This window comes from Rhinopithecus bieti, unplaced genomic scaffold, assembly GCF_001698545.2.
Source record: "Rhinopithecus bieti isolate Rb0 unplaced genomic scaffold, ASM169854v2 scaffold_7681, whole genome shotgun sequence".
Taxonomy (NCBI): domain Eukaryota; kingdom Metazoa; phylum Chordata; class Mammalia; order Primates; family Cercopithecidae; genus Rhinopithecus; species Rhinopithecus bieti.
This window is the reverse complement of record NW_016806571.1, coordinates 4,341,655-4,360,848: the sequence shown is the minus strand read 5'-3', so window position 1 is coordinate 4,360,848 and position 19,194 is coordinate 4,341,655. Positions and strand designations below refer to the sequence as shown.

At 49.1% G+C, this 19,194-nt stretch overlaps 1 protein-coding gene across 1 annotated transcript in view; it reads left to right on the top strand.

The window, feature by feature from the left end:
- Positions 1 to 19,194, top strand: part of CIB4 (calcium and integrin binding family member 4) — a 60,770-nt gene that overhangs the window by 2,659 nt on the left and 38,917 nt on the right. The window contains exon 3 of the mRNA XM_017876891.1: positions 9,390 to 9,486. Coding sequence (XP_017732380.1) covers positions 9,390 to 9,486 — 97 coding nt within the window. The remainder of the gene's footprint in view (positions 1 to 9,389; positions 9,487 to 19,194) is intronic.

The window sequence follows — 19,194 nt, the reverse complement described above, 5'->3', positions numbered from 1 at the left end:
TTTTTTTTTTTTTTTTTTTTTTTTTGAGACAGAGTCTTGCTCTGTCTGCACCTCCCTGGTTTAAGTGATTTTCTTGCCTCAGTTTCCTGTGTAGCTGAGACTACAGGTGCCTGCCATCACGCTCGGCCAATTTTTGTTATTTCTGTAGAGATGAGGTTTCTCCATGTTGGCCAGGCTGGTCTCGAACTCCTGACCTCCAGTGATCCTCCCACCTCAGCCTCCCAAAGTGCTGGGATTACAGGGGTGAACCACTGCACCCCACCTACATTTTAGAACTTCGATAGGTATGACAATGTTGTCCTTCAAAGGAGTTGCACCAGTTTATACTCTCAGCAATGGCCATACCTGTCCCTCTTTCCACCCCAGGGGCTTCAAATGGCATTCATGGATCCACCCCTGGGGCTCCTCCTATATGCCAGGAGGGAGCGTGGGGTGGCAGATGAGAGGAGTGAGAGGAGGATGGGAGGGGTTCAGGCTCTTTCTTGAACATCGATCCTCCATTTTCATTTGTTCTGCATTGGCCTTCAGAGAAAGATTTCCTTGGAAGCGAGCCATGCTCAGGGACGCCTCCCTTCTGAAACTCTCACCCAGGCCCTGAGATGACCTCCTCCCAGATCCTGTTTCCAGTCTGTTTCCATCCCCATGGAAGGTACCTTTCCCCTGAGAAGAGCACAGTTTGGCTCTGTGTTTTGCTGGGGAAGGGGATCCCGGTGAGTGCTGCCAGGGAAGGCTCCAGTTCACAGTTCACGGTTCATGGTTCAGTGCAAACTTCTCTAACAAGCAGTTCTCAAAGCTCTTTCTGGCCTGCCCCTTCTCTTGACAGCACCACTCCTGAGCATGAGGGGCCTGTGCCTGCCCCTGGGGTAGCTCCTGCTCAGGAGGCTCCCACTCTTGAAGGCCAGTGTGGGTCAGCGCTGGGGGTGGTAAGGTTGGGGATACCACTGCATAAGGAAGTCAGAGTGGACGGCAAAGTGTCCAACTCCTGTTACTTGGACACCTTCAAGTAAGACAGAGTGAGAAGCACTGGTGAGGCCAGGGGCAGCAGCGCAGAAATGCTCAAATGGGAAGGTGATACCAGTGAGAGCTCTCTGCTGCTTTAAACCAAGGGGAGTCTCCATACTCAGGAGACCACAACCTGGGGAGCAGCTGAGAATGTGGAATAGCTGTCAAGAGCTTTGAAGAATGGAAGACCAGTGAAGGCAGGAGATGCTGAAATGTCCCAGTTAAAAAATGAGAAGTACACCTTGACCCAGCCATTCCACTTGCATGAAGAGGACACAGGTGAAGTAATTGCTGATTCATCCATCCGGGGAAGACTGCCCTTGGAGAGGAGGGGAAGAGCTTTCCATTTGATATAGAGCCATCTCCAAGGGATATTATTAAGTTAAGAAAGCAAAGTTCAGGGGGCTTCCAGTTATATGGAGAATAGAGCATTTTCTTTGACCTCTGTTTCCTCTACTAAAAGGAGAGTAAAGGAATTAAAAAAAGAAGAAGAAGAAGAAGAAGAAGAAGAAGAAGAAGAAGAAGAAGAAGAAGAAGAAGAAGAAGAAAGAAACCCATAAGGACAAAGAGAACACAAGCAATGACAGCAAACGAGAGAGGTCAACAAAAATTTTAAAAGTGCAAAGCAGATAGACCCATGACACAGACTTAGCTGAACAGAAAGCTGAAAGAATTTGCCTGCAGGGGTTGGATGATGGAATCGAGAACCCAGAAAGGCTCAGGAACCTCCGAATGCCAGGATGCAGGATCAGGTGAAAACAGAAAGGCGGACTGAAAGTCTTATGTGATTCCTTCTCTCTCTCTGCAATCCACTTGGCACCCCTGCCCTGCCCCAGCAGAAGACAGGAGCTAACAATCTGGGGAGAGCTGGAGCCAGACAGGCCCCTGACTCAGGGCCACCAGCATGATGAAGAGCAGGGTGAGCTTCTGGTCAGCATCTTAGAGCCTCCCTGTAAGTATAAATCGAAAGCTAAGGGACACCAGGTATTTGAGGAAAAAATAAAACACAGCCTATATACACTAAGTCATGTCATCATGACATTTCAGACTGCCTGAGATGATGAGAAGATCCTGAGTGCTTCCATAGAGAGCAAAACAGACTACAGAGAATCAGGAATCAGAATAGCTTTGGACTTACGTTGGAAGACAGTGGCTAAACACATTCAAAATTCTAACGAAAAAATTTCAATCTAGAGATAAGTTCTAGCTAAGCCATTAATCAAGAGTGAGGGCAGGATAACAATACTTTTTGACATGCAAATTTAAAACATCATTTCTTATGGACCTTTTCTTAGGAAGCTTTTGGGAGATGTACTTCATTAAAACTAGTGAGTAAACCAAGAAAAAAGAAGACCCAGGATCAGGGAAACAAAGGCTTTCAACCTAGAGGCAAAACGAATTACAAGGAAGATAGTGAAAGGAAGCTGAAGGATGACAGCAGGACAGTCGGCTTGTAAGGCAATCAGTTCAGATTAGAATTAAGGAGTCAGGGGTTCCAGGAGTGGTGTCTCTAAGAAGATAAAATGAATCTATCTAGATACCATATTGAGAGGTACTTAGTTCTGCAGAAAGTTTGGAGATGAAATAAAGATAGTCACGCAAAAACCAAAGCAAAAAACAAAAGTGATTATTAACTCTGGGAAAAACAAAAAGCCTTTCAAGAAAGAAGATGTAATCATGTTGCACTAGGGAACTCAGCTTGAGCAATGTTTGAATAATGCCTATATAATATATAACATTATTATAAACACTGAATATTCATTCAGGAAAATTGTTTTATATTGGGAGGTTGGGGAAAGGAAAAGAAGTATATATAGAGAAATCCTCTTTTTTTCTAGTAAGAGGTCACAAGATACTATCTATAGTGAAAACAACAGCAAAAGGCAGTATTAGCACAGCATTTAGAAGTACCATATAAATGTTAAGCAAAAACCAAGTGAAACAGCAAAACGCTTGGAAACTGCTGCCTCTGGAGAGCAGGGTTAGAGAGGTGGTGTGGGATACAGAGCATTAGTAACTTTGATTGTAAGCCTCACAGTACTATTTGCATTTTAATCTATTTAACTGTATTACTTTGGCAAACAAGACCAGCACATCCAGGCTGCTACTGCTCTTGTGAAATAAAGGGCTGTTCATACATGCACACACACAGGAGAATATCTCTGGAAGCAGACACACAGACTGATAATAGCTTATCTTCTTGGAGGGCCCTGGGGAGTGGAATACGTTACGGTTGGTGTGGGTGTGCTGTCTGTAAAGTGAGGGGACAGCTGTGATATGGATGCCCAGCTGCTCTGGCTTAGGGAGCAGGAGGCAAGTGATACTCAGGAAGAAAGTGGCCATCCTGGGCTGCCAAGGCCAAGTTGAGCCAGATGAAGCCCTGGTCACTTTTGAATGATTTTCCACTGTGGCCTCTGACAGTATCTTGTGATTTTCCTATGAATATCATAGAGAAATGTGGTCCATGGCAGTACAGTTGGATGGACTTAGCCAGTTAAAAAAGTATTCAAGAGACCAATAAGTAGAAGTAACCTTTGCAGGGAGGCTGGCTTTGTCCAACACTTTCCCACCTTCTTATCTGTGACTTGCATAAGGACACAAAGACCTAGTCACCAGATCTGTAGATGGCACCTCCTGGGGGTTGGTGGGGGGAGACCTCATGTGCTAGACTTGTCTTGGAGCCAGCCCCTTCCCGATCCAGGGCTGCTTTGGTTTGGCCCTCCAAGAAGAGGTCTGTTCACCCTAAGTTTCCAGCCTATGAGACTTTCCTTTCACATGTTTTTGATCTCAGCAAAAGCAAGGTCCCTTTCCACCTTAGCATTGGGGCAGTGCTCTCTGATTCTGGTTAAATTGGTTGTCCCAGAGGAAGCCTTTTCCTGAGATGCCTATTCTGGGCCCAGGCCCTTCTGGCAGTGACTGCAGACCCTGCACACCCAAAGAGGGCCCATGTGGCTTCCTGGGCAAGGCAGAGCCTGACTCCAGCCCAGACCTCTATGTCTCAGGCGCAGGTCAGCCTGGCCCAGCCTGAGCTCTTTGGACTACTCTGCATCGCCTGGGATGGTTTCTGACACTCTTTTGGGTGGGGCGGGGTCTGGTTTAGGAGCCTGAAGCTTTGCTCCCAACCTCTGCCCAGGCTGACCCAGCCACGGGGCCTCTCTTTCTTCCTAGCACCTCTGGAGGCTCCAACACTTTGTAGACTCCATGGCCCTGTCCTGGCCATTAACAGGCACCTCAAGGCCAGCAGGTGGAGTGGTTACAGGTTTATTTCCTGGAAGCCAAAGACCTGGGTTTGAGGCTCAGCTCTTCCACTTAGTAGCTGTGCAAACACGGGGGAGTTTCTTACCCTCACTGAGCGTCAGTTTCCATCCTTATAAAATAGTTGAGGGAAACAGAACCTAATCTCACAAGGTTGTTATTAGGACAACTAGAGGATCAAATCTGTCATTGTGAGAGCAATACCTGGCACATGGGTAAGCACAGATTATGTGGCTGCTCTTATTATCATGGTATTATTATCCCTACTTTTTGCAAATGAGGAAATCAGCTCAAAGAAATGAAGTAATTTCCTCAAGCCCACACAGATTGCAAGTAGTATATCAGGGAACTAAAAGCCATATTTTCAGGCTAAAGAAGGACCATTTGTAAAATATCTACTATCTGCAGGCAGTACCATAGAGCAAAGGATTATTGACCCCATGGGGTGGGGGTGAAGCCAGAAAGCTGAGTCCAGGCTGGGGCTTGAGGAGTGGGAATTCAGGCTTGTCATGTTCTTGATCTTGCTGGGACAGTAGAAATACTGAGAAGCTTGTAGAACCTGTAGGTGCCTAGGGCTGTATCCTGGCCTTGAATAAGAACCTTAAGGAGTGGGGAGGGCAGATCCTTTTACAAACTCCCTACCCGATTCTTACGTGGGACCCCGTTGAGAACTACTAAGCTAGAGGGTCTCAGAGGCAAAGGGGTAAATGGGATGCCAGAGAGAGGCACGAAAACCTAGAGTCATAGCGTGCCTAAACTGGAGGGAGCCGGGGAATGCTGTGACTCTCATTTCACAGAAGGGAAACTGAGGCCCGAGAGGGGACTTGGCGAGTCCAAGGTCCCACTGAGAGTCAGCAGCGGAGTGACCTCCACCCCGTCTTAGGGCCGGCCCCTGAGCCTGCAGACAGCCCCTCCTGCCTCTCCGGGCTATGTGGAAGGGAGCCATGGCCGAGGCTGCTGGATTGCTGGCAGACTGAACGTGTGAGTTTTTCAAATGGCTTTGACTTTTGAGTCCATTAGTGATTAATTCAGGGTTCCATTTAGAGCCAGCTGATCCATATTTGGAGGAGGAGAACATTTTGTGGCAGCCGAGATGCAGCCACAATTCATTTATGGGCAGCCTGCCCACTCTGCAGCCTGGGAAGGCACCAACTCCAGGCAGGCACCCCACCAGCACCCTCCCCCAGAGGACTCTACAGGGGGGCGACTCGAGTCTCTCACCTGGAAGAAGGGTGGGCAGCACAGCCCGAAGAACTTGGTTTAGGGTTCAGTCCTCCACTCTATCTCTTCCCAGCTGTATAACCTTAGGTACAACCCTTCAACTCTCTGAGCCTCAGTTTACGCATCTACAGAAATGATGTCCCCTCCACTTCTCCCGCAGGGAGTTGTTGGGAAAATTCAGTGAGATGATGTGTGTGAGTGCACCCAGCACAGAGGCTTTGTCATGACAGGAGGGTGGCGAGGGCCGGGGAGTTTCTTCTCTGTCCCTCGGCAGCCCCTGGTGCCTCCTGGGGAAAGAGCTTTGGTGTTTGTATCTCTGGCTTTAACATTTACCACCGTGTGACCTTAGGCAGATTATTTTACCTGCTTGACTTTCAGCTTCCTCATCTGTAAAAGAAACAACGAGCCCTTCCTTGCAAGATTGGCATGAAACATGAAGAATGTCCGTGAGAGTTGGCTACCCAGAGCGGGCACTCCCAGTGGTGCTCATGGTGGGGGCAGGAGCCCGAGTACACTTGCGCATCGCCTTAGGGATTTAAAAAAATAACAAAACATTGTTTTTTGTTGAAAATTGGTCTTATTGAAAGTTGGTCTGCTCTCTATCACCTCAAGCCAGCAATTCTAACAATGACAATGACAGTGACAAAATGCTCCTTTTGACTGGGGCCGGCCACTCCCACTGCCCTTGACCCTTTTTTTTTTTTTTAGATGGAGTCTTACATTGTCGCCCAGGATGGAGTGCAGAGGCACAATATCAGCTCACTGGAACCTCCACCTCCCGAATGCAAGTGATTCTCTTGCCTCAGTCTCCGGAGTAGCTAGGATTACAGGTGCATGCCACCATGGCCGGCTAATTTTTTATATTTTTGGTAGATGGGGTTTCACCATGTTGGCCAGGCTGCTCTTGAACTCCTGACCTCAAGTGATCCGCCTGCCTCAGCCTCCCAAAATGCTGGGATTACAGGCGTGAGCCACTGCACCTGGCCGGACCCTCGCCCCTTGTAGGCCACTGGACACTTCAGCATTGATGGCTTTTCTTCCTCCTGGTTGACCTGTGGTGCCCAGCACCCACCTCAGTACCTTCCTGGAGAATCTCTCCCCCAACCCATTCCACACCCTGCTTTCTGCTACCTCCCAAACATGGGCAGTCCCTAGACCCTAGTGACAGCTCAGGCCCCTTACGTGGTCAAGGCAGCAGTCATGGTGCTCTCCATGAACACCACATGCCACTTCAGCTCCCATCCATCACACCTTAGCCCGGGTCTGCACAATGCCACTGGAAGGAGGTTGGCTCCCCATTGGACAGAGTCAAGATATGAACTTGGGCCTGCATGCTCGGAGAGATCTGGCGGTTTGCCTCGGGTCTCATAGCTAGAGGTAGAGAAATAGGATCCAGATAGATCTGTGAGCATCCCAGCGGGAAACAGGTGGCACACTCAGCGGGGTCTGTGAAGGTGCTTTGCAGTGAAGGAACTGTTCAGAAGGAGGCCCAGGGAACCACCCAGGGACCAGCCCTGACCGCCTCAGGCCTGAGGTGCCAGCTGAGAGCTAGAGCTGCGGAAGCTGGCTGCTAGCCCGAGACAGTGGGAACACAGACACTGCACAGTCGTGTGGGGCTGGGGGGAGAGGAGGGTAAATTCCCCACCCCTCCCTCATACCTCCAGTCCTCCTGGAGCTTCCCTTAAGCCGAAGGGCAAGGGAGGTAGGAACGCTGTCAGTAGAGATCAGCCTCCCAGGGCACAGAGTGCAGTGGGCACACAGAATCTCAGCATAGTTTCTTTCCACTCTCCTGGGGCTGGGATCTGAAGGATATTTTTCTAGTCAGTGAGATGTGAAACAGTGTGTGGCTGGCAGGGTGGGGAGCCTCCACCTACCACCCTCGTCAGAGCCCTGGGAGAGCCTCCTGCCTCCTGCTCTACCTCTGAGTCTCCACTCATAAAATCACTCTCCAAATTCTTCACCTAGCTTTTATTGTTTTTTGAGACAGAATCTTGCTCTGTACCCCAGGCTGGAGTGCAGTAGTGGGATCACAACTGGCTGCAGCCTCAAACCTCCTGGGATCCAGTGATCCTCCCACTTCAGCCTCCCGAATATCTAGACCATAGGTGCGCACCAGTATGCCTGGCTAATTTTCAATTTTTTTTTTTGTATAGATGGGGTGTCCCTATATTGCCCAGGGTGGTCTCAAACTCTTGGGCTCAAGCGATTCTCCCACCTCGGTCTCCTGAAGGGCTGGGATTTCTGGTGTGAGCCGCTGCACCCGGTCTTCACTTAGTTACATGTCCCTAAATTCCACCAATCAGAGCCTCATTTGAGTCAACAAACCACATGCCCTGGAATGTCAATAGGGGACTGTTAGTCACTCACTCCTGCGTACAGACTCCTTTCATGGCATTGCTGGCCTCTTAGCACTCGGAGGAGAGTAGAGGTTTGGTGGCAGACAGGAGAGGAACAGGAAAGGACTAAGCGAGGGAGGGGTAATTTTGGAGCATGGAGGGAACCACGAAGAAAGGGGAGAGCAGGTCTGGGTCAGGGTGGTGGGCTCCCACTGTAACAGTCTAGGTGTGGGTTGTTCACAGCCCACGGGCACAGGGGCACCTGGAGTATAGGAGAGAAACACAGAGAGGGGGCAGGCTGGGTATCCCCTCCGAGGCCCCGGGTAACACAAATACCCTCACCTACCAGACACTGCGCTGACGTTTCATACATCTCCCCTCATTTAATCCTCAGGAGTGTGTGGGGGAAGATTTATTACCCCCACTGCAAAGAGGAGGAGACTGAGGCTCAGGTGGACTCAGAACCTTGCTCGACGCCTCAGAACTATTAAGTGGCAGAGTCAGGATTTCAACGTAAATCTGTCTGGCTCTAGAGACAGTGTTTTTAACCAGCCTGTGGTGACCCCACCACCCACCATCTACCATTTACACGCAAACACATAAACCCTTCAGCCTCCTTCACACTGAATCCCCACCCCACCGCCACAGACCTCCAAGAGAGGTATCATTCTCGTCCCTTATCCAGATGATGAAACTAAAGTTCAGAAATGTCAAGTGGGTTGCCCGAAGTCACACAGCCCTGCCACAGCAGTTCAGGTTCTGGGATCCAGGCCTCTTGGGCCCCAGGGCACCACTGTCTCACCTCCACAGGCTGCCTTGGTTGCTGGACCTGTAGGCCTAAGAGCCTGCTGGTGGACAGGGACCCAGGTTCAGGGCTCAACCTCTCTCAGCCTGAGGCAGAGCTCCCTCCCACCCCCTTACTCTCAGGGATCACATGGCCATTTCACCTTCTGCCTGTATCTTATAACCAAAATCCTTTTGACTGGCATGGGATCCTATAGACAGAGACATTGCTGACAGGGATGATTAGGAAGACCACTCAGTCCACGATGTCCTAGGACCAACCTTGCTGTCAAGTGGCCTAGCAAGGCTGGTGGTTTGCTGGCTACAGGCAGCTGGGTTCTAATCCTGGCTCACTCAGGCCCACAAAGTGACCTCTTTTCTCGGGTTGAGGATGGAAATTGGCAGATGGCCAGAGGTGTGGACCCTGGCTTCCCCAAGGTCCTGCTGGCTTCCCCATCTGTAACCGAGGGACTGGACATAAGCCCCTTCAGTTCTGACATCCTACGACAAACCCTCGTAGAGTGTGCTGCTGGCTACAGGGCATATTCACCTAACTTTCCTCTCACCTGGCTCATCTTTGCATCCCACATGGTGTGCCCGGCACACTGGAGGGTCCAGGGATGTTTCTAGAAGACATATTTATTACTGCGCTTTACTATTATTGATTACTGCCTTTTCTACAGTCGACCCCGAGTCTCTTTCCTCAAAGAGACACCCCCACCCCTTGCAGCAGAAGACAGTCTTGCTGGTCTCCTTCTGCCGGCCACACGGCCCTCATGCTTCTCTTCTCAGCATCCATGACACCTTCCTGAAGCTCTGCCCTCCTGGGAAGTACTACAAGGAGGCGACGCTCACCATGGACCAGGTCAGCTCCCTGCCGGCTCTGCGGGTGAGTCCAGGATGGTGGGTGGGGCGAGGGCAGCATCAGTGGGACTGGCTGATGGGCTCATGGGTGCTGGAATGGGTGGGGTGGGGTGGGCACTCCATGCTGTGGGATGGTCCTCTTACTCCAAGGGACTCCTGATCCTACAGGCAGAGGAGCACAATGACATGGCTCCCAGACACTTCCTGCATGCATCTGGCCTCCCTCCATCCTCGCCTCGGTCCTAGAGCAGGACCATATGATAACTGCCACTACTTCTCAGGTGGGGCCAGGGGCAGAGGGAGTGTGAGATCTGCTCCAGGCCTCACCGTGGGAGGTGGCGGCCCCAGCTGGAGGTGCTCACTGACCCTGCTGATCAGCCTCCGAGGCCAGCCTGTGGGTCTTTGGGTGGGCTTCAGCTTGCAGTCCACCCCATGCTGTCTGCTCATTCCTTACTTAATCCTCACCCCAGCGACCCCACACCAGCCAGTTTCCTCTGCTGTCTGTTGTGCCCCAAACTAGGGCAAGTGGTCCTAGGCCAGGATCCCCTGCAGGACCGTCAGCCCTTGAGGAAGCCAGGGTGCAACCCCAGCCATTGGCCCAGTCCCTCAGCCCTTCTCTTCTCCTCAGGCTGCCTCAGTGGACTTGGGCTTTTCTGGAGGAACTGAGAATTTTCTCAGGTTCTTCTCTGAGAAACCAGGAGGAGCAGGGCTTGGGGCCCAGAGACTGTCCTCCCAAACTGCCTTCTTCCAGCTCCAGGAGTGGCTGCAGGAAAGAAGGGCGTTTGCATTTCTGCTCTTGCAATCCTCTCTCTCCTCATCTCACCCTCAATTTAGCCAATGCTCCCGGACTGGAGGTTCCTGTTACACAGAGGGCTGGTTGAATGCTCATTCCCCTCAGCTTCCACAACTTTTCCTGGGCTGAATCTCACCTTCCAAGTACCCAGAACACACTCCCACCCCGCCCAAACACACATCCTTGCTATGGGTGGGTCCTTGGCAAACCTTCCCTGGTCTTGGTTTCCTCACCTGTAAAATGGGTAGAGCAGTAGGGAGAAGCTGGGAATGACCATGTGCACTCTAAGACTCCGACTTCACAGGCAGTGCTAGCCTGAGCTGTCCCGGCTCCCCCAACCTCCCAATCCTTTAGGGACAATTATCTGAGCCTTTATCCCTGTGATGAAGAGGCCCTGCCCTTCCCCCAGGGCAGCCTGGAAGAGCCCAGAGGCACACTATAAAGGGCTCCAAAATCACTCCTGAGATTTTAATTAAAATTTGTGCATCGCATTGAGAGGCAATGTCATGTTAACAAATCATGGCTACGTCAGGCTTTCCTATTTTTCATTTAGTTCTTGGCAGAATAATGATTTCAGTTTGTCATTGTTCAATGAGAGCCCATCTTCATTTCTGTCTGGAGCGAACTGGGCTCTGAGAGCTGTGGCCACCCTTGGAAGAGGCCCGGGGACTCCAGGGAGGAGGAGGCTGGCTCCTGAGGGAGGAACATGTAGGGGGCACAGACAAATCATTCAAGCCACAGCTGCACCGCCCCCCTAAGTGACAGGTCTATCTGTAGGGCAGACAGAGACAGAGGAAAATACACAAAGATGGGTCTTGAAATAGAGGCAGGAGTGGAGAAGACAAAATAATGAGAAAAGGTGAGGGGTGGGTAGGTGGGTAGGCAGAGCTGGGAGAAGCTGGGATTCTGGAGGGGAAAGAAATAGAATCCTCAGAAAGGTGAGTAAATTGGAGACTGTGGCTGTGACAAAAACAAAATGGGGAGGCTGTCTTCCTGGCACCCCCCACTTCCTGGCCTCACCTGCACACAGTCACACCCCACGTGTACAAGTGCATGGACTCCACTACACGTAAACATGCGCCTGGGACTTCTCTCAAACCCAGGCCATCCATTGAGGGACCTGGGGCCACGGCCAGCCAGAGAGGCAGGGCGGATGAGAAGCTTCTATCCTCCCCTGGGTGGAAGCAGGGTCACCCGTCAGTCCCAGACTCTCTGAATGTTAAGACTGGAAAGAAACTTAGAGACCACCCAGTCTACTCACTGTCTTTTTTTTTTTTTTTTTTTTTTTTTAGACCGAGTCTCGCTGTTGCCCGGGCTGGAGTGCAGTGGCCGGATCTCAGCTCACTGCAAGCTCTGCCTCCCGGGTTTATGCCATTCTCCTGCCTCAGCCTCCCGAGTAGCTGGGACTACAGGCGCCCGCCACCTCGCCCGGCTAGTTTTGTATTTTAGTAGAGACGGGGTTTCACCGTGTTAGCCAGGATGGTCTCGAACTCCTGACCTCATGATCCGCCTGTCTCGGCCTCCCAAAGTGCTGGGATTACAGGCTTGAGCCACCGCGCCTGGCCAAAAGTGTCTAATATTACTAAGGAGTTAGTAATTCCTTTTCATTAGAAGGTAGGGTATGTTTCTTTCTTTTTTTTTTTTTTGAGACGGAGTCTTGCTCTGTCGCCCAGGCTGGGGTGCAGTGGCTGGATCTCAGCTCACTGCAAGCTCCGCCTCCCGGGTTGACGCCATTCTCCTGCCTCAGCCTTTCCGAGTAGCTGGGACTACAGGCGCCCACCACCTCGCCCGGCTTGTTTTTTTTTTTTTTTTTGTATTTTTAGTAGAGACGGGGTTTCACCGTGTTAGCCAGGATGGTCTCGATCTTCTGACCTCATGATCCGCCCGTCTCGGCCTCCCAAAGTGCTGGGATTACAGGCTTGAGCCACTGCACCCGGCCTTACTCACTGTCAAATGCTCCTCGCCCTGATTTTATTCGTGAGGAAATTGAGTTCCCAGGAGGGAAACAACTTCCCAGGGGCTACATGATGGAAGAGTCTGGACTAGTCCTTGCTTTAGGGGAGTCATTCTGAACTCTGACCCAGGCAGGGCCCCCTATTCTAATCAGGGCTTGGCTGAGCAGTGACCATGTGCCTAGGTCTTCCAGGTGCCACAGAGGGCCCAAGGGGAGCCGAACTGGAGGGGTGGTATAGAGGGTGTTGGTGACCTATGGCCCCAACACATTCTTCTCTAGCAATAGCCTTGTCTCAGCAGGGTCTGGAGTCTCTGTTTGGAGTCCCAAAGGACTAAGATCGGGGGACTGAGTCTGGGCCTGGCGCTATCACACTCCATGCATGTTACATCCCCCCATCTATAAACCAGTATGAATGCCTTGTGCTGGGTAAGGGATCCAGTGGAGGTGAGCCATTGTCTTCTGCACCCTCTTTTATGCTTCCCCTGTTCCTCTCTTCCATGTCATGGGTGAGGAGCCTGTTGGGGTTAGGAGTGGGGTGCAGCAAGGCTTGAGAAGACCTGGCGTGGGGCGGGGGGGGCGGGGGAAGGCCTGCTCTTCCCAGCAGATAGTCTAGGTGCACAGGCGGGGGCTGGGATGCTCCACCTTTTCTAGACTCTCAGACTCCCCTTTCCCCTCGAGCTTGTTCACTGGAAAACAGCTGGGAAGCAGGGTCTTGGCCACATGACTTTAATTTTACTTTTCTGATTTAATCTTAAATGGTCATGATTTTATTCTATTATACAAATAAGAGCCAGCTCATTGTAGAAAAACAAGAGAACACAGAAAAGAAAATAAGATAAAATGATATATTAGTCTAGCTCAAGGGATGACTGCCATGATCATTACGGCTTATTTCCTTCCAGACTTTTTTCTGTGCAGATATATACATGTTGATTGGGATCCCATTGATTTTTTTTGTATATTGCTTTTTTTTTTTTTTTTTTTTTTTTTTTTTTTTTTTTTCTACTTGGGTTTCTTTATTACCTTTCCAACTGGTCTCCAATAGCCAGAACCATCTTATGAAGGGAAAACCCCAAGCCACTGCCCCACCTAGAGAACTAGGGATAGGGCACTGGGCCAGGCCTGAAAGAACTAGGTTTGGATTCACTTGCTAGCCACATGATCTTGGGCAAGTCACATCACAAGAGGAATGATTGGGGTTAGGAGAAGCAAAGGGGCAGACAGACTTCAGCTAACTATACTACAAGGGTACAGTAACCAAAACAGCATGGTACTGGTACAAAAACAGACATGTTGAGCAATGGAACAGAATAAAGAACCCAGAAATAAGGCCACACACCTACAACCATCTGATCTTTGACACATGACAAAAACAAGCAATGAGGAAAGAATTCTCTATTCAATAAATGATGCTGGGAGAACTGACTAGCCATATGCAGAAAATTGAAACCAGATCCCTTCCTTATACCTTATACAAAAATTAACTCAAGGTGGATTAAAGATTTAAATGTAAAACTCCAAACCACAAAAGCCCTAGAAGAAAATCTAGGCAATGCCATTCAGGGCATAGGCATGGTCGGAGATTTCATGATGAAATAGCCAAAAGCAATTGCAACAAAAGCAAAAATTGACAAATGGGATCTAATTAAACTAAAGAGCTTCTGCACAGCAAACAAAACTGTCTGTGCAAGTCAGGGTGGGAAGCAGTGGGGAGTGGAGGCTGTTTTCCGCAGGTGAAAGGCTGTCCTTGGAAAAGGAAAGGCCTGACTCTAGGTGGTCCCAGGCATAGGTACAGGTAAAGCACATGCAGGTTTCTCCACAGTACAAGGAAACACTCCCTAACTGCCAGCGCTATGCACAGAGAGAAGGCGCTCTCTGTCACTGAGGGATGTTCTAGCATCCTTAAGTCTCAAAGAGAGATTGGACCGCTGCTCTGGTGCCCTCCTCACTCTGAGTCTGTGGTTCTGGCCCTAGGACTTGCTCTTACTCTCTTTTGTGGTGTGCCATCTACCACAGTATGTCCCAGACTTACAACATTTTGGGGTACATAGTAGGTGTATATATTTATGGGGTACATGAGATGTTGTGATGCAATGTGAAATAAGCACATCGTGGAGAATGGGACATCCATCCCCTCAAGCATTTATCCTTTGAGTTACAAATAATCCAATTACCCTCTAAGTTATTTCCAAATATACAGTTATTATTGACTATAATATCTGTATTAAAAATACATATATATATAGACCATAATACCTTGTTGTGCTATCCAATAGTAGGATCTTACTCACTCTTTCTATTTTTTTTTTTTTTTTTACCCATTAACCATCCCTGCCTGCCTCGCCCCTACCCTCCCACTAGCCCTCCCAGCCTGGTCCCAGACTTTTATTAAAAAAAAATATTTTTTTTTTTGAGGAGGGACCAGAGATGCCAACTTTCAGTTTTGCCAAGTAAGGACGTTAAAAAAAAAGTCATCCAATGTCAGTGACCATCATTTTATTTTAAAGAAATATTAATTTTAAAACAAAAATGTAAGAAGACTCGAGTGTTTTCAGACACCCCTTTTTGTCCCTGTTGTTCTCCGTTTGTCACCGGTTGTCAAGAACTTTGTCACTGACTCATCCCTAGTGCTCAGACCAGCTTTTGGAGACCTAGAGCGAGGACTAAAGATTCCTTCTGTGCCTTTCCGATTCTGGACAAAGCAGAAGTCTTGCTTCCCAAAATGAGCAAGGAGAGACTTGCTAGGAGGTGGGGGCCCGGGTGTGCCTGCGTCCTCTGTGGCCGCAAGGATGGGAGCTGCGTGACTCACACTGCCCAGAACACGTCTCTGGAAAAGGCTTTGAGAACTGGGCCCCAGGGAGCTCTGGGTACTGATATAACTTGGCTCAGGGGCTTGAGTGGTCTGGGAAGAAAGCTCTGTTTTCTTAACTTGGGTTCACTCATGGAAAAAGCAGGCTTGGGAATATTGGGAAGGGTCTGCTCATCAGCGGAGAACAAGGTGAGAGAACATCCTGGGTAGCGGGAAAAACCTGCTGACCGCAATACCCTGCATGGGGACAGGACACCATGCCCCCTTTCTACTCAGCATTTTCTGTTTTCTTTTTGTCTGATGTATTGGTGTATTTAAAAGTGTATTCGCTTAATGTTTCTGTTCTTGTAAATAATTATCTTGCTTTCTGTAAACACAGATGAGTATGGCGTGGTGTGACTTGGGTTTCCAAGCCCAGAGCTGTATTTGCATCCACTGGGGATGGCTGGAAACAGGGTCTGAAGGAAGATCGCAGGGCCTTGGAGCAGGTAGGGTGGAGGTCTGCACACGGGCAGAGCCACCTCACCCCGCTGGCCTCTTCCCTCCTCCCGCTCTGGGATTCCTGCAGGCAGATGGTCTTCGCATAGACTTGCCCCTACTACACTTTATCCCATCTGTCACAGCGCAGAGAGGTTTGGAAACCTGCCTGAGGTGTAGGGAGGTATGGCCAGGATGGCCCCTAAGGTTTCAGCTCCATCTCAGTTTCTATCTTTTTTTTTTTTTTTTTTGAGACGGAGTCTCGCTCTGTCGCCCAGGCTGGAGTGCAGTGGCGCAATCTCGGCTCACTGCAAGCTCCGCCTCCCGGGTTCACGCCATTCTCCTGCCTCAGCCTCCCGAGTAGCTGGGACTACAGGCGCCCGCCACCTCGCCCGGCTAGTTTTGTATTTTTTAGTAGAGACGGGGTTTCACCGTGTAGACCAGGATGGTCTCGATCTCCTGACCTCGTGATCCACCCGTCTCGGCCTCCCAAAGTGCTGGGATTACAGGCTTGAGCCACCGCGCCCGGCCCCATCTCAGTTTCTATCTATCTTCCAAAGTTTTCCGAGCCTTTCTGAGCCCTGCTTAGAGGCTAGTGCCTATCCGCTTAGAATAGCTTGCAAAGAACTCACTCCCAAGGCTGAAAACGATAAAAAGTCCTGAAATTTACTCAGCCTTTCAAGAAATCCTAAAAGTAGGTGGGGTGGGGATGGTAGTGTATTTTTAAATTTTTAATATTTATTTTATTTTACTATTTATTTATTTATTTTGAGACAGGGTCTCACTCTGTTGCCCAGGCTAGCATGCAGGGGTGTGAACACGGCTCCCCGCAGCCTCAATCTCCTGGGCTAAAGTGATCCTCCCACCTCAGCCTCCCGAGTGGCTGGAACCACAGGGATGTACCACCACATCCAGCTAATATTTGTGTTTTTCATAGAAATGGGGTCTTGTCTGGCTGGTCTTGAATGCTGGGTTTAAGCAATCCTCCTGCCTTAGCCTCCCAAAGTGCTGGGATTAGAGGCGTGAGTCACCATACCTAGCCTTAATTTTTATTCTAATTAAAAAAATTTTTTTTAGTTTTTATTATTTATCTATTTATTTATTTATTTTTTGAGATGGAGTCTCGCTCTGTCGCCCAGGTTGGAGTGCAGAAACACCATCTTGGCTCATTGCAACCTCTGCCTCCCAGGTTCAAGCAATTCTCCTGCCTCAGCCTCCTGAGTAGCTGGGATTACAGGCACACGCCACCAAGCCTGGCTAATTTTTGTATTTTTTGTAGAGATGGGGTTTCTCCATGTTGGCCAGGCTGGTCTTGAACTCCTGACCTCAAGTGATCTGCCCACCTCGGCCTCCCAAAGTGCTGGGATTACGGGTGTGAGCCACTGCGCCTGGCCTTTTTTATTTTTTTTAAAGTTTTAAATCAAAATTATTTATGTGTGCCAGGAGTTAAGTTGCCCTATGAGGGTTGCCACATTTCCCCTTCTCTAAGGCAACCATTTTCAGCTGTTGGCTGATTCTTTCTTTATTCGCCTCCATATCTTTAAAGAACACCTCGTATTACCCCTTCTTGATAGTTCGTCCTTTGACTTCCCCTAAGAAGAGCTAAAGCTCTTCCCCTCCCTGACATCCATCCTATTCCTCACTCCTTGTTCCCCTCCCCTCCCAATATAGTTATATGATAGTTTGGGGGAGATCAATATTCAATGTTTTGTATCATTATTATTATTTATTTTTTTGACACGGAGTCTTGCTCTTTCGCCCAGGCTGGAGCACAGCAACGCCATCTCGGCTCACTGCAGCCTTTGTCTTCCGGGTTCAAGCAATTCTCCTACCTCAGCCTCCCGAGTAGCTGGGATTACAGGTGCTCACCACCATGCCCAGCTAATTTTTGCATTTTTAGCAGAGACACTGTTTCACCATGTTGGCCAGGCTGGTCTCGAACTCCTGACCTCAGGTAATCCACCTGCCTCAGCCTCCCAAAGTGCTGGGATTACAGGCATGAGCCACCGCGTCCTGCCTCAATGTTTTGTATTATTATGACTGCACACACTGTTCAGAGCTGAGTCATGAAATAAGCTGTAGCTACTTTCCCTTTCTGTGTAGTTTTATTTATTTTTCCTGGATTTCATCATTATTTTTGCTTAGTTGTCTATGTACTTTTCATTGAATTGACACCAAACCTCTGCCAATCTTCTAAGTCTTCTCCACAGGCATTTAGAAGTGAGAAGTTTCCTGTACATTTCATTTTCCTAGCAAAATTTCTCTTGGAGCCTTCTAACATCTCTAACCAGGACTGGGTTGCTCTCTGAGCCTGGTACATGTTACCACCTTGGGATCTCCTTTCATAACCATCTCAGATTCTTCTCACCACTCTCCTGGGTCTTGCATTTTCTGTTTTCATGTCTCTCCATTTACTCCCCTACTTTTGGTGGAGCACATCCTCTGGTAGCATTCTAATAAAGGGTGCATGGAGGCAAATGTTTTTACAACTTTCATATCTGAAAATGTCTTTTTCTCCTCTCACACTTGACTGAGAATTTACCTATTTATTTATTTTTTTGTCTTGAACTCCTAGGCTCAAGTGATTCTCCCGCCTCAGCCTCCCAAAGTGCTGGGATAACAGGTGCATGCCACTGAATCTGTCCTTTGACTGAGAGTTTAGACGGAATTGTAGGTTGGATATCATTTTTCTTTAGAATTTGGAAAGCATCACTTAATTGTATTTGAGCTTTCACTGTTGACATCGAGAGGTCCAAAGCCTTTGTGCTTCCTAATCTTTTTTCAGGATCTGTGGTTTTTTTTTTTTCTTTTTTTCCTGGAAACTTGCAGACTCTTCTCTTTTATTTGAGTACTCTGATATTCCCAACAATAATTGTTGGCACGAGTCCTTTCCCCTGTATGTGAGGCACGCGGAGGACCCACTCAGTCTGGAAACTCATGTCTCTCAGCTCCAGGACCTTTCCTTTAATTATTTCATCGATAACTTTCTCCCTCCTGTTCTCTTTGTCCTTTCTTTCTGGAACTCTAATACCCTGGTGCTGTATATACTAGATGGATCATTTATTCTCTCTCTTTTCTCTCCTGCTTTTCGTCTTTGCCTTTCTGCTCTTCTTTCTGGGAGATTTCCTCCACTTCGTCTTCAACTCTAATCGGGATTTTCACTTCTGCCATCATGCGTTTAGTTCCCGAGAGCTCCTTTTTGTTCTCTGACCTTTCTCTTTGTAGTGTCCTCTTCTTTTTCCTTCAAGGTGCTTTTCCCACTTGCCTGTCTGGGTCCTCAGCTTGCGCGTCAGAGGCCTTCCTCAGACATCTAGTCATCAAGGGTTCATGATGATGAGTGAAGGGTGGTTGCTAAAAAGCTGTTTTAAAGCTGAAGTCCCTAGGTGGGATTTACCGACTGGGAGCTTCACTGAAGGGTGATCTGAGGGGTCATTTTGAGGATTCCCTAGAAAAGTGGGAAGTAAAATTCTGCCTGCTAGCATCATAGAGCCGTGTTAGGAAAGAGGGCTGGTGAGGTCTCAGAGTTCAGCACCTGTATGTTTATTCACTCCCCAGTTCTCAACCATGTCTGATGCCCCCTGTGGAGAAAGCCTCTGCTATACTCTCCCCAGAGAACAACCTCCTGTCTTTGGCAGGGACTGGGGATGGGCAGTCACCCAGTAGTGCTGAGCAGCGGGTGGGGCAGGGCGGGGGAGGGGCG